We start from the raw sequence: 13185 nt of genomic DNA on the forward strand, positions 1-13185 counted from the left end.
AGAGGAGTCATGGCAGGAGTCCTAGAGTCCTGGGTGCCCATTTCGTGGGTGTAGACCACAGCAGGACAGCATGGATCTGGAGCCAGCGGCAGTGGCAGCTTCCTGACCGGGGAGGTGGCAGCACTGCCACATCCAGAGCTGGAGGCTGGTGCAGGCTCCTCTGGTGGCCTGGCTCTGCAGTGTGGCTTTGGGATAATTCCTGAAATCCCAACTTAGCCTGTTTTGACAGCCTCCCCAGTGATTCTATAAGCTATTTAGTACCTCTAATAAATCCCTTTCTCCTTAAACTAGTGCAAGTGGATGCTGTACTTCATAATTGAACCATAACTGACGCACACACTGCTCTCATTGACGGCATTTACCACTATTGTCGCTGAACCTCACCGGGGAGATGTGGGATAAGGGCAGAGCTTCTGATAAAGGCACCAATGTTATCAGTTTGCCACGGTGCCAAGTCTTGCCCTGGGGCCCTCACACACCATTTCCTGACCAGTCCTAGCTTTGGAATGACCCCGTGAGCACCAAGAATCTAGCTCAGCCTGCAGCCTGGAGGTGGGGCCAGGAAGGCTCAGGTCCCTTCCCAGGCCCAGGCCTTGCAGGAGAAACTCTTAGTTTTACAAGTAGCCTCATTGTAGCTCTTGGGGTACAGAGCTGGGGCCTACTTTTCCTGACAGGGGGATGAGTGGACATGTATATTTATTTCCATATTGGACCGTGGGGGGCGAAGAGGGCCTGTGAGCTGATGCTATGAGACCCTTGACCCAGTCTCCAGCCCCCAGCAAGGACGGCTATGGCAGCTGCAGGGACGGCCAAGCCCTCGAGTTCATCTTCTAGGTGACAGAATTCCTCTGAATCCTGGCTTTGCTGCCCCAAGGCACAGAAGCAGCATTCTGTGATCCCTTCCATGTGGAGTTTCCAGACAGAAGGCCATGTCCTTGCGACTGCTCCCAGCACTGAGCAGAACGTGCCAGCAGCCTGATCCTCCACTTACTCATCTACTGGGCCACTACCTGGCTACTCAGAGTATTTTCTGACATAGATAGAGTACATTTTGGGGTGGGGGTCTCTGCAAACATCCATCTTTCTGTCAAGAACCCCCATTTCTTGACCTCCAAGTGGCCAGCAGCGCTGTCCCCAGGAGGGTGTGGCAGAGGAAGGGACTCCATTGGGGAAGGTATGGGATGGACACAGGCCAGCTGGGCCCAGCATTCCCGAGGGGGCTGCTTTGGGAAATTCAAGGGCATCTGGGAAAAGAGGCTGTGAGTGCTGACGGCTGGGTGCTCGCAGCTGCCCATACCTGAGGACGGTGCCCAATGATGCAGTCATTCTAGTCTGTTTGCTCACATCTATTTTAGGGGTGAGGTAGGTTGGCTTCCGGGGCAATGAAAGGCCTCCAAAACTCAAGATGGTAAGAGGATGGTGGTCAATCACGGACGTCAGTCTGAGCGCCTTCGGCTGGTGGAGAACGCACAAGTGGATGTGTTAGTTTCCTGTGGTTGCTGTAACGAAGCACCCGAGACTGCATGGCTTAAACCACAGAAATATATTCTCTCACAGTTCTGGAGGCCAGAAGTCCAAGATCAAGGTGTCAGCAGAGTCATGCTCACTCTGAAACTCTGGAGAGAATCCGTCCTTGCTTTTTCCTAGCTTTTGGTAGTCCCATGCATTTCTTGGCCTGTAGATGCATCACTCCAGTCTCCGCCTCCGCCTTCACATGGTGTTCTCCCTGTGTGTCTCTGTTCACGTGGCTGTCTTCTCTGTGTGTCTCTGTCTTCTGAAGAAGGACGCCAGCCATATTGGACTAGGGCCTACCCTACTCCAGTACGACCTCATCTTCACTAATTTATATCTGCAAACACACTATTTCCAAATGAAGTCACATTCTGAGGTACTGGAGGTTAGGACTTCAGCCTATCATTTTGGGGTACAAAATTCAACAACACAACACAGTGGTGCTTGCTCATAATGGTGCTGCTACGCGGCCTTCTGTACTCTAATCCCAGCTGTTCCTCCCAGGCTGGATGCAGAGCCGCCCGCCTGTGAGGTCCCAGCTCTGCCCCAGGCAGCAGGTGCTGGCCCAGGCCTTGGTCTGAGGGAGTCCTTTCCATGTTTCTCCTTTCCCTGCCTCCTTTGCTTGCTGAGACAGCTCTCTCTTCGGTCTTGCTTTTGTCTCTGCTTCTCTGAGCTGCAGCTCAGTGGGGAAGAGCCCAGACTCTGGAGCCAGACCCCCGGGGTTTAAACTCCGGCTCTGCCACTTGGCAGCCGGGCGGCCCAGTGCAAACTGCTGAAGCTCTCTGTGCCTCAGCTTCTTCATTTGGCTTCTCCATCATCCACTTTATGATGACGGCTGCAGGGCACCAGGTCTGTGGGGCTGCTCCAGGTCCTACTCACGCTCAGGTGCACAAGATACATAATCACAGCAGCTGAGGGGGCGGTCCCCAAAGTGACAATCTGCTCACAGACCCTTGCTCAGACAGGGCCTTGCTCAGATGCTGCACCTTGAGCTCACTGCTCACACCCGCCCCACCCGGGCCAGGCTCCAGGCACTGGATGAATCACCCTGAGTCCTGGCCCCCCCCTCGGGCAGATTCCAGAGGGGACGACAGTCCTCACGTCCTCAGCTCCAGTTCCCGCTAAGAAACACTTCCTGGAATATAGCAGCCACAGTTCCTCTGCATGGTCCTATCTGCCTTGAGGGAGCCTTATGACATCGTTTAAAGGCTGGACACCCCCCCACCCCGGCCACCCAGAGAGATGGCAGTCCTCTTTTCAGGGGTGGGGGTGGGCCCAGGAGGCAGTACTGGGAGGCTGAGCTGCAGGCGCGGACCACAACGGGACCCCAGCCACTCAGTCTTTCCGCCGTGAGAGAGAAGGAATCCAAGTGAGGCCAAAGCTTTGTTCTAGCTCACCTATCAGTCTAATTGTGTGGTTTATAGAGACTCTCAATGCCTGGGTTTTGCCAATGCACGCACGCACGATACTACGAATCAAAACGCTAATAAACAGGCTTCCTTCCTGGTCTGGGACAGACTGAGTGCCCATTGTTTTCAACGCCATCTAATTCCAGGCCGTGGGTTTTGCCAGAGGCAGGGCTCCTGGCGGCCCTACAGCAGTGGCCGACAGCTGCGCCGGGCTGCGTGCCCAATGGGCAGCTCCCTCCGTGGCGCTTGTGTTTTTGCAGAGGGGGCCATTCCACACTCAGGGCGTGAGACGGCTAAGACCCACTTTCTCGCAGCTGCCTGGCTGTAGGGAAGCTGTGTATGCACAGCTGCATAAAGGGGAGAAGGAGACCATCCAAAACACAGAATGTCCAGAGAGACAGAATACAGAAAGGAGCTTTGCCCGGCCTGCCCCACCGGAGACGGGAGGCAGAGCGAGGAAGGCCCCGTGTGGGGGCTGACACCACAAATCCCTTCTGAGATAACAGGAAGAGATGGTGAGACCACAACTGAGTTATCTAGCTGGCAGAGCCCACCACATCGACTGCTGAGATACCCTCTGCTTTTTATAAAAACAAATAGAGGCTTGACTCACCACGAGAGAATGGAGGAGACCGCCACTGAACTTGGGCGCATCCTGGCCCAGGGCACTAGTCGTAATGCTGTAAAGCGAAGGCCTCTCAGGGTGGGCTCAGGGTGCACTGGGGGGCGGGGGGAGGTGAGGGGAACTGAGGCAGCAGGTGTGTGTGGGGTACACATGCCCCAGTAACAATGCTGGAGAACAATGAGGGGCCCAGAGCTGACAGGTTGGCAGTCTGATTCCAACAGAAAACATAAAACGTGCTTCCCCTTCGGGGCCTGTTAGGCTCTCCCCTTCCCTTCCTTCCTCACTCTCCTGCCCTCCATATCTCCCAGAAAGTCTTCTGAGCAGCTCTGAACAGATAGGAGCATGCCGTAGACTCTGCTACTGTTCCCCTCTGGGTCAGAGGAGCCCCTGGGGGCAGGAACATTCCAAAGGAGCTGGGTTCCCACCCGACGGCTACCTGTAGCCCAGGAGCCAGCAGGGAGACCAGGGGCAGACATGCAGCTCCTTCCAGCACCAGGAGCCACTGCACAGTCACAGCTGTCCCGCCTCTACCACACTGGCCCGACACCCATGGGCGCTCCTAGCTCAGCTGGGCACCGGAAAGCAGATGTCATGTGCTTGCTAAGGTAATTAAGCAGAGCTTTGGCCCGAGACTAAATCTATCTAACCATGAACAGCTGGGCATTTGGGCTGGGCTATGCATTTAATCCCTTTCCCTAAGAGGACAGTAAATCACAAGGGAACTATGGGAAAGAGCGGAAGGCCTGTGCAGCCTGGGGCTGCATTTGTTGCTATTTCTACCCCTCGGATTCCAAATGCATAATCCTGGATTTACTCTCCCCCCTGCCCCTTAGGGGAGCAGCTCTTCAGTTTCCCTTACTGAAATGAAATGGTTTGCAAATCAAGGAGAGAAACACAAGAAAAGCTGCTTTTGCTTCAGGTTTACACGACCACGTGCATTTACCAGGCTGTGCAAAGCATGGCACAGTTTCAGATATTTGTCAAATATGTATCGGGTACTCCAGAAACGTATGGAAGCGTCTCCACCCACTCGAGAGGACTCTGGGTGGATGCGGTCTGGATGGGATGCAGATGCACTCTTAAATCCATGTTTGTTTTTTCTTTTTTTCTTTTTGTGAGGAGGATCAGCCCTGAGCTAACATTCATGCTAATCCTCCTCTTTTTGCTGAGGAAGACTGGCTCTGAGCTAACATCTATTGCCAATCCTCCTCCTTTTTTTTTCCCTTTTTCTCCCCAAGGCCCCAATAGATAGTTGTATGTCATAGCTGCACATCCTTCTAGTTGCTGTATGTGGGACGCGGCCTCAGCATGGCTGGAGAAGCAGTGCATCTGTGCGCACCCGGGATCCCAACCCAGGCCGCCAGTAGCGGAGCGCATGCACTTAACCGCTAAGCCACGGGGCCGGCCCAAATCCATGCTTCTTACACGATGGTCTTGGAGCTTGGGCCAATGAATTGTGTATGGAGGGTCATGTTAAAAATCACCAGTGATTATCAAGAATCTGAGACAAATACATAGAGAGTAGATGCTGCAACATCCTGGGTAAAAATGTAAAGCTAATATTTCATTTTGTACTATTTTTACTAGAAAAAAATGAAATCGCAAAAAAAAAATCACAATACTGTTGCATGCTACAACATAGATGAACCTTGAAAACATTATGCCAAGTAAAAGAAGCCAGACACAAAAAACCACATAGTGTACAATTCCATTTATATGAAAGGCCCACAACAGGCAAGTCTACAGAGACAGAAAGTAGATCAGTGGTTGCCTAGGGCTGAGGGGGTAGGAGGTTAAGGGTACGGGGGCTTCTTTTTGGGATGATGGAAACGTTCAGAAATTGAGTGTGGTGATGGCTGCATAACTTTGTGAATATACTAAAAACCACTGAATTGTACACTTTAAAGAGGTGAAATGTATGATATGTGAATTATATCCAATAAAGTTGTTACCAAAAAAAAAAAAAAAAGAAAAAAACCCAAACAAAAAACAAAACCCACCACAATGCAGTGAGGCATTTTATTTCAACACTCACACCAAAAGCTGGCTGGTCCTCCACGATCCTGCTGCTCAGCATCTGTGCAGGCACCTGGGAAGCTCCAGGGCCCTTTCACATCTCGGGAGAGTGAGGCCGAGCAATGGTGTTTCTATAAGATTGCATTCCTTTCCTTAAAGAGGGTTTCCAGAATTAAATAAGCTTTAGGCACCTCGAAACCTGAGGGCCCTGGAAGGAGCCTGGTAACGGAGGGAACCCCGGGGCTCAGGCTGCTTCAGCTTCTCAATAAACCCACCCTGCAGACAGGTAAATAGGCACTTATGTCATCATTGAAATGGCTTTCAATGAAAAAGAAATACAGTGGGGAAAGCAGAGTCTACTCGCCCACCACCGGGAAGGCTGACTCAGTCTTCCTTTTACTGAGTCTTCTATTTCCCACTGCTCAGTAGCTCATACTGCACTGAAAAACTAAGTTGTAAGATACATCCCCACAACACTGGGGAGATGTGGGGTAGAAGGAGGGTTTTTTCCATGAGTACTTAGATTGTAATATTGAGTAAATAAAAGAATAGGCACTTTATCATGGAGATCAATCCAAGAGATGTCCCCTGGAGATCTATACACCTACAGGCATCATAAAGGTTCTTAGTTGGTTTTCCTTCTGATGTCAAAATAGTCTGAGAGATGTTTCTTCCTGAGAAAGGAAAAGGTTCCAGAAATCCATTCAAATAATGTTAATTTTGTTGGCATTCTCTCTGTCAGCTCTTTCAGTTACTTGCTCTTAATTGCTCTCCACACCCATAAAGGGGAAAAAAACCAAAACCACTACCGACTCCAGCTGCCAGGTTCTAATGACAAATAACCGCTCTCTAGTGCAACTTTAATTACAGGGCAGGCGGTGCACCAGGCAGGAAGCGTCCAGTTCTGACACGAGGCCTCCTGCCCTCCCTCCCACCCTGAGAAACACCGTCATTAAGCTAAGGCCCTACAAGAACCTGCATGCAGCCTGGGGGGCCACGTCCTTTCATGTTCTGTGGTCACCTTCTAGACAGTGTAAGGCCAGAACCACAGGGGCGGCAGCAATTTGGTGTCCACACCTGCCCCGGGAATTTTTCTTTAGTTCCAAATTTCACCTTTGCCCTTTCACAGTGGCTACCAGTGGGAGTGACCTTGGATCAAAGTTAAAAAACACAAATTGAACTACGAATACAAGGCCCATTTTAAAGGGGCGCCACTCAAGCTTTGTAAATAACAGGCTTCTTCCTGAGCCTCAGGGAAATGTTCACCTCTGGAACTCTCCTGCTTTAAGGGGCGTCCTAACTGTGGCAACGAGTAGCCTTTTTATCTTATACTTAGAACAAACATGAATGAAAATACACATCCAATTACATCCTGGCTGGTTAACATCACCTACACTATGACTCAGAAAGCCTGCTTCTAGGGATTTACCCAAGAGAAATGAAAATATACTCCACACAAAGACTCGTACAAGAATGTTCACAGCAGCAATACTCATGACATCCTTAAACTGGTAACAACCCACATGTCCACCAACAGGGGAATGGATAAATCAACTGGTATATCCACACAACAGAACCCTACTCAGCAATTAAAAAACAAACTACTGATCCACGAAACACAATCGAATCTCACAGACATTAAGTTGTGCAGAAGAAGATGGACAAAAAAATAAGAGCACATAGTAGCACAGTGTATGATTCCATTTCCATGAAGTTCCAGAATAAGCGAAACCAGTCTCTGGTGAGAGAAGTCAGAAGAGGGGTTGCCTCCGCAGGGAGGGGTGGGAGGCAGAGCTTAATGGGCAGGAGGGAACTGTCTTAGGGGACAGAAACGCTCCATCTCTTGATCAGAGTGGAGGTCACAAATTTATGGAACTGTACACTTAAAATGGGTGCATTTAATTGGATGCAAATTACACCTTAATATGAAGACAGAAAAACCATAAACAGCGGCTGCAGGATTTGATGGGGTGAAAGGACCGGCTCATCCCTCTCAGAGTCGCTTGATTCTTCAGAGCCACAGGAACATCTCAGACTCTGAAATTCCACAGGAACAGGACACCCCAGAAAACAGGCCTGGTTCTCAGGCTCGGGGCCTCCACTGGGCTGACCCAGTTTGGGCCGCCCCAGGGGCCGAAGGAAGACAGGCATAGCCACAGGACCCCGGAGGCTCTGGGGCCGACATTTAGGGAGGTGGGCAGCACTGTGCACGGTCAGCACATAAATGGCCTGCCGGCTCCCTTCCCCAGTCGCCAAGCAAAGGCCACAGCAGGGAGCCCTGTCGAGGGGGTGGGGAGCCAGGCCCACAGGCTTCTCACAGGTCCGACACCTGCCTGCAGGGGGCGCCCTGCAACGATGAGGTTCACACCGCAGCAGGAGTGCTCCAAGCCTGGTCTGTCTGGGCAGTGTGCCTACCTCCTGCCTAGGGGCCAAGATGTGCCCCAGACCCACAAAGAGGGCGGTCAACAACCTGGGTCAAGTAACCCTGCAGTTCTCTCTGTCCACGTTGGTAGTCAGGGACTATTACAAGTGCAGCTTCCCGTGCCTGGGTCAGTTAGTGAGGAGGGTTTGCCAGGACCATCATTCTACAGGTGTGACTTCCCCACGTGCCTGTGTGCTCGCACGTGTACAGGGAAGGGCAGTGACTTTTACTGTTAAAAACGTCGATTTTACAAACCTCTTTCACACATTCTCACTCCTCAGTGCTCACCTTCAATGCCATTTCCTCAGAGGAGCCTTCCTGGAGGCCTACCTCCAACCTCCAATCCTCCCTGTCATCTCCTACCACTTTTCTAGGAGGGCTCCCTCCTCACCCTCCCCATGACTATAGCGATTTGTCTCTTGTTCACTGCCTGATTTCCCACTCACCATGAGGTCGAGAAGAACGGGGACTGTGGCTGGTTTGTGCTCTACTGTATAAGGAAGCACCCTGCCTGGCACACAGTAGGGCCTCAGTCAATCCTGGTTGAATGGACAAATTCTATACCTGTTACCCAACACACAAAATAAAGCAAACAAACCCCAAGAACCCCTTGCTCCTGCTCCTGCAAGTGCGATGTAAAATGCATGTGAAACAGCCCTATAGTCCTCGCCTGCTTCTAGAGAGAGGAAGTCCCCTGGGGAGCTGGTTGGAGGCTCTTTGTAACACATGACATGCACGTCAATGTCTTAAACGAGAATGCTGCAAAACGGACGTCCCACATTTTATCTTTCTTGCCAATATCTGTGGCAACAATAGAAGGAGATGTAGGTCCTGTGGAGCTGACCAGGCAAATGCAATTCATGAGCAATTTCATTCTCTAAAAAATGGCCTGTTACAGGAAGCATAGGTTGCAGATTCAAAGTGGTGAAATAAAAAATGACCCACTTGAGAACATAAAACACCGAGGGTAGGACATATATGCTGACTTGGAAAGTCATCTAGCATGCTGTCCAAGGAAGAAAAATCATCCGTGTGCACAGGTGTGCTCATGGGGACTGTGGCCCAGAACCTCTCAGCTCACAACAAGATCACTTAAAGAAAAGGAAAAAGCATCAGATCTGGCAGCAGCCCAACCCAGGCCCATAAAAGAGGAGGTCAGTGCTATCACCAGACAATACACGTTTATAGAGGAGCTCCCCACCAGACCCTAACACCACTCAAAAATAGTGCACCCTCCTTATATGGTGACTGATAAACAATAATGTACAACAAAAATTTCACAATAAAAAAAAAAAAATAGTGCATCCTCATTCTCCCAGTTACCTAGAAATCTGTTGAACTGTTGGCCCAAAGATTCATCTTCACGCCCGACCCTGAGGTTGGCAGTTCTGCCACTGACCGCCGAGGGAGTGGGATGCAGAGGCACAGTGAGAAGGCACTGAGCCAGGAGTTCTAGGCTCAGCCCCCCACTTCCTGTCTGTCAACCGTGACAGCCTCACTCCGACTCCCTGAGCCACAGTTTCCTGCCCAAGGTACTGAAGAAAGTGAACCTTAATAAATAAAGCAGTGAACAACATAAAAAATCCGTATTCTGACATAAGTTGTGACCTTTCTGTTGCTCCCCCCTTAACATCAGGGCAACGATTCTGGTCATTTATCGAACGCTGATTATGTGCTAGCTTATATGCTAAGCCCTGGTTTTAAAAAAGAAGTAAATAATCTAACAGGTCATAGAGTGGGGAAAAAAAACCTAAACATGGCTCTGGTTTTGCTTTCTGTGTTAGGAGTTGGGGAATAAGGACGGGAGAGTGCAGAGTGGGGGAATTTTAAACTAAATGTCTTTGGTAATTCACTCTGACTCAATGCGGCACATCAGAATGACCTCTGAGCTATGTGCCAAATGACCAGAGGATATATGCGGAAAGTAATTTGCAAGGGCCTGAGTCCTGCCCAGGGTTTCTCTGATGTCAGCTACGTGCCAATGTGCAGAGCGGAGAGAGGCTGGAGGGTGGAACCCCATAGCTGAGAACTCTCAGCTCCAAGGGGGTGGTCACGAGCCCTGGTACATGGGGATGGGTCCCACTGTGGCTTCTGCAGACACAAGAGCCTAAAACAGAAAAAGGACCCTCCGCTCACTTCTGAGGCTGAGGCTGCCGAGAACAGCACAGGCTGGGGAGGAGCAAGGGAGCCAGAGCAGGCCATTTTCAGCTGTGCACATCCCACCTGGGCCTGGAGGGAGGTGGCAGGGACATTCTGGGTCAGTGCTCTCCCACCTGATGCCGTGTGTGGCGGGTTTCTCTGCAAGCCCAGCTCCCCCTCCTCCCGCAGCAGCCCAGGCTCTGCCCGCCTCCGAGGTAGGGCACGTCTGCCCAAAGAAAGTACACGGGACCCCATCAGGCCCCACTGCTGTCTGGAGAAACGGTAGCCTGGAGTGGTGGGAAATAGTGGTCAGCCAAAAGCAGAAACCAAAATTACACAAAGGGAAAAACAGGAAGAGTCCATGAAATAAAAACGGCAAGGAAAGGTTTTGCATTAACACCCACACTGCCCTACTTTCACTTTCCCAGGAGATAATTCTGTCATCCAGAGCCCACTGCCAAATGTTTGCTCGGAGTGTGTGCAGAGGCCTACAGTCACCAAGGAACTCCAAACAGAGCTGAACTTGAACTCGGTGCTGCCAGTGATGGGCCTGGTCCTCCCCTAGTGGGGTCTGTGGATGTATAAACTCAAGGGTGTCCCTCAGAGGTGAGGGTCTCCGACCCGGAGCTGGTAGCTGAAGTGGTGTACACAGGCCAGGTGACCAGTAGAATCCTGGACCAGCATGTGACGGTCCTTCCATAAGCAACCCACACGGGGGAGTCCTAAAGAAGGTCTCTCAGGCAGGGCAGTGTTTGAGTAAGCCCCCCAATCCCAAGCAGAGCAGCCGTCTGTTAAGGTGAGCCTGCCGCCTCCAAGCCACTCCTTGGAGGGCGAGGGGGTGAGCAAACCCACGGTCCCTCCACTGCTACTCACCATGTACGAAGGAAAGATCAGAACGCGTTTGTGCTTGCCACAAGGCCACTGCGGGTCATCCAGGAGATTTGGGTCATAGTCCAGAAAGTCTCCCAGGTCGCTCCCTAAGGATCACATGCAAAATGATAATTAGTGGCCCTGGACCCCCCGAAGCAGCAGCAGCAGCAGCTAGCCGAATGCCGAGTATAAAGTTAGACTGAAGAAAGGCCGGACTCAGGGCATCTAGCTCAGGGTCACATCGCTCACTCTGACTTGAGTAGACGTCTCTGCACACCAGTGGAGTGTATCCCTCCACAAAAGGGTTCACCAAATACTTCTGACATTTCTTCCATTTTAGAAAATTACACATTAATCTCCCTGACCCCGGAGAGCACAAAACCTCACAGAGCATGCAAGATGCAGTGAACACGCACAGGTTATAAAATGTGACATTGAAAAGGCTCCTTTTCTAAACCTGCAAGTGAGATTAGCCAACTCAGGTTGTGCCAGGTGAGAAGCACGTTTTTGGTGTGAGTGCTTCCGGGCAGGCTACCGTGTCTGCATGAATGTACGTGAGAGCAGGCACCTATGCGAACAGCTGCCAATGACCGGAAGCAGCTGGAACGTGAGGACAGTGCTTCTGAACTCAGCCCCTGGACAGGCCTGTGGGACTTCACATTCACCTGGAATTTCTCTGAGAATGGAAATAATACTACTTCATAAAGAGTTTTCTCCCTTGTGTCCATTCTTACAAAGGTTTACATAGGCAAAGCTGGAAGCATGCAAGTCTTCAGCACCTCAGTAGGTCACCCACTAGGAAAATCACAAAGAAAGTTTTCATACCTGATCCTGAGTTTCTGGCCCAATTAATTGAAGAAAAGCCAAATTTGAGCACTATGAAAATGGAGGCAGGAACCAGGCTGAGATGAGGAGCTGAATGATGGCGAGACGCTGGGGAATGTAGCCATGTCTGCATGGTGCAGATGGCCTTGGCATTTCTCCTTGTGGGAGGCTTGGGGGTTGGTGACGGAAGCATCTCAGTAGAGACATCCGCCTGTGGCCTGGTTGTAAGCCCACACAGCCCGATATTGGGCTTGCCCAAAAGTCATGTCGCCTGTGGGATGAGCTCATGCTCTAGGCGCACCTGTCCTCCAGTCTGCAAACAGGAAGACCGAACCCACACTGTACAGCGAGGCACCTCCTGCCACAACCTTCCTGGACCCAGCCAGGCCTCAGGTTACCTGTGTCAAGGCTCCCCTGGGTGCTGCTGGCTCGGCCAATGGAGAGGCTGCGGTGGCTCAGGTTACGGAACTGGGAGAAGGAGGAAGTGGAGTCTATGGTATTTCTCCGGGCTCCAAAGGCATTTGTGGGTAACAGAAATTGGGTATAAGAAACAGTCTAAAAGGCGAAGACAAAAGCAGGCAAGTGATCACTACCAGGCAGTGCCAGGTTTACATTCTGACCACGCTACGCTGCCACCCCAAGGTCAGGTCCATACTCCCACACCCGCAGTTCTAAAGTCCAATGAGATCTGAAAAATGAAATCTGTTTTGGCACTCACTTTGGCCAAAACCTAACCTGGACTGATGGAGGTTGTGTATAGTTTTAATTTATCCCACCTGGCGTGAGTATTCACGTTATATGGCAGAAACATTAGTGTGTTTGATAACAAGGTACTATCGCAGAAGCTGCTGGGGTGTTGAGCAATACAATCGGCACCAAGTGCAGAATTCCAGAACACCTCAGGCCCCAAGAGTCTCTGACAAGGGACTGTGTCCTCCTATACGTTCCTTTGGCAGATGCTATCTATGATGCTCACCTCTATGCCATCCTCCCTCATTCCTATGTGAACACTCAGCCTTTAGGAACAAAGACAGAACAAATGTTTTCCTTTTCACCTGCTTGAGGAAATGTGGTTCATGCACCTCTAGCCTGTGAGCTCGGGCTGATACCACTGGGGCACAGTGGTGACCAGCTGTTCTGGGGGAGGGGAGGTTGTCTGCCATGGGATGGCTTCCCCAAAGAGTCATTTAAGCGTTCTCTGTGTATTTACATTATCGTCTCCATAAACAGGCTTTGGGAGGGTGGTTTATGAAGACTGTCTGAATCCAGCAAAAACAGGTCAAGTTCATCTTTCAACCTGCATTCCTCAGACTTCAACCCAGCAGCTCACTGAACTGTGCATAAAGAGGAATGTGATAGCCCTGCTG

The 13185-nt window shown here is 50.9% G+C and overlaps 1 protein-coding gene across 1 annotated transcript in view; it reads right to left on the reverse strand.

Moving 5' to 3' along the window:
- CABLES1 (Cdk5 and Abl enzyme substrate 1) overlaps positions 1-13185 on the reverse strand; it is a 110869-nt gene that overhangs the window by 8663 nt on the left and 89021 nt on the right. Inside the window, exons 6-7 of the mRNA XM_004421121.3 lie at positions 12217-12373; positions 10997-11100 (exon numbers count right to left, since the gene is read on the reverse strand). Coding sequence (XP_004421178.2) covers positions 10997-11100; positions 12217-12373 — 261 coding nt within the window. The remainder of the gene's footprint in view (positions 1-10996; positions 11101-12216; positions 12374-13185) is intronic.

The sequence above is a fragment of the Ceratotherium simum genome, chromosome 14 (assembly GCF_057802395.1).
Source record: "Ceratotherium simum simum isolate JZ-2026a chromosome 14, ASM5780239v1, whole genome shotgun sequence".
NCBI classification, from domain to species: domain Eukaryota; kingdom Metazoa; phylum Chordata; class Mammalia; order Perissodactyla; family Rhinocerotidae; genus Ceratotherium; species Ceratotherium simum.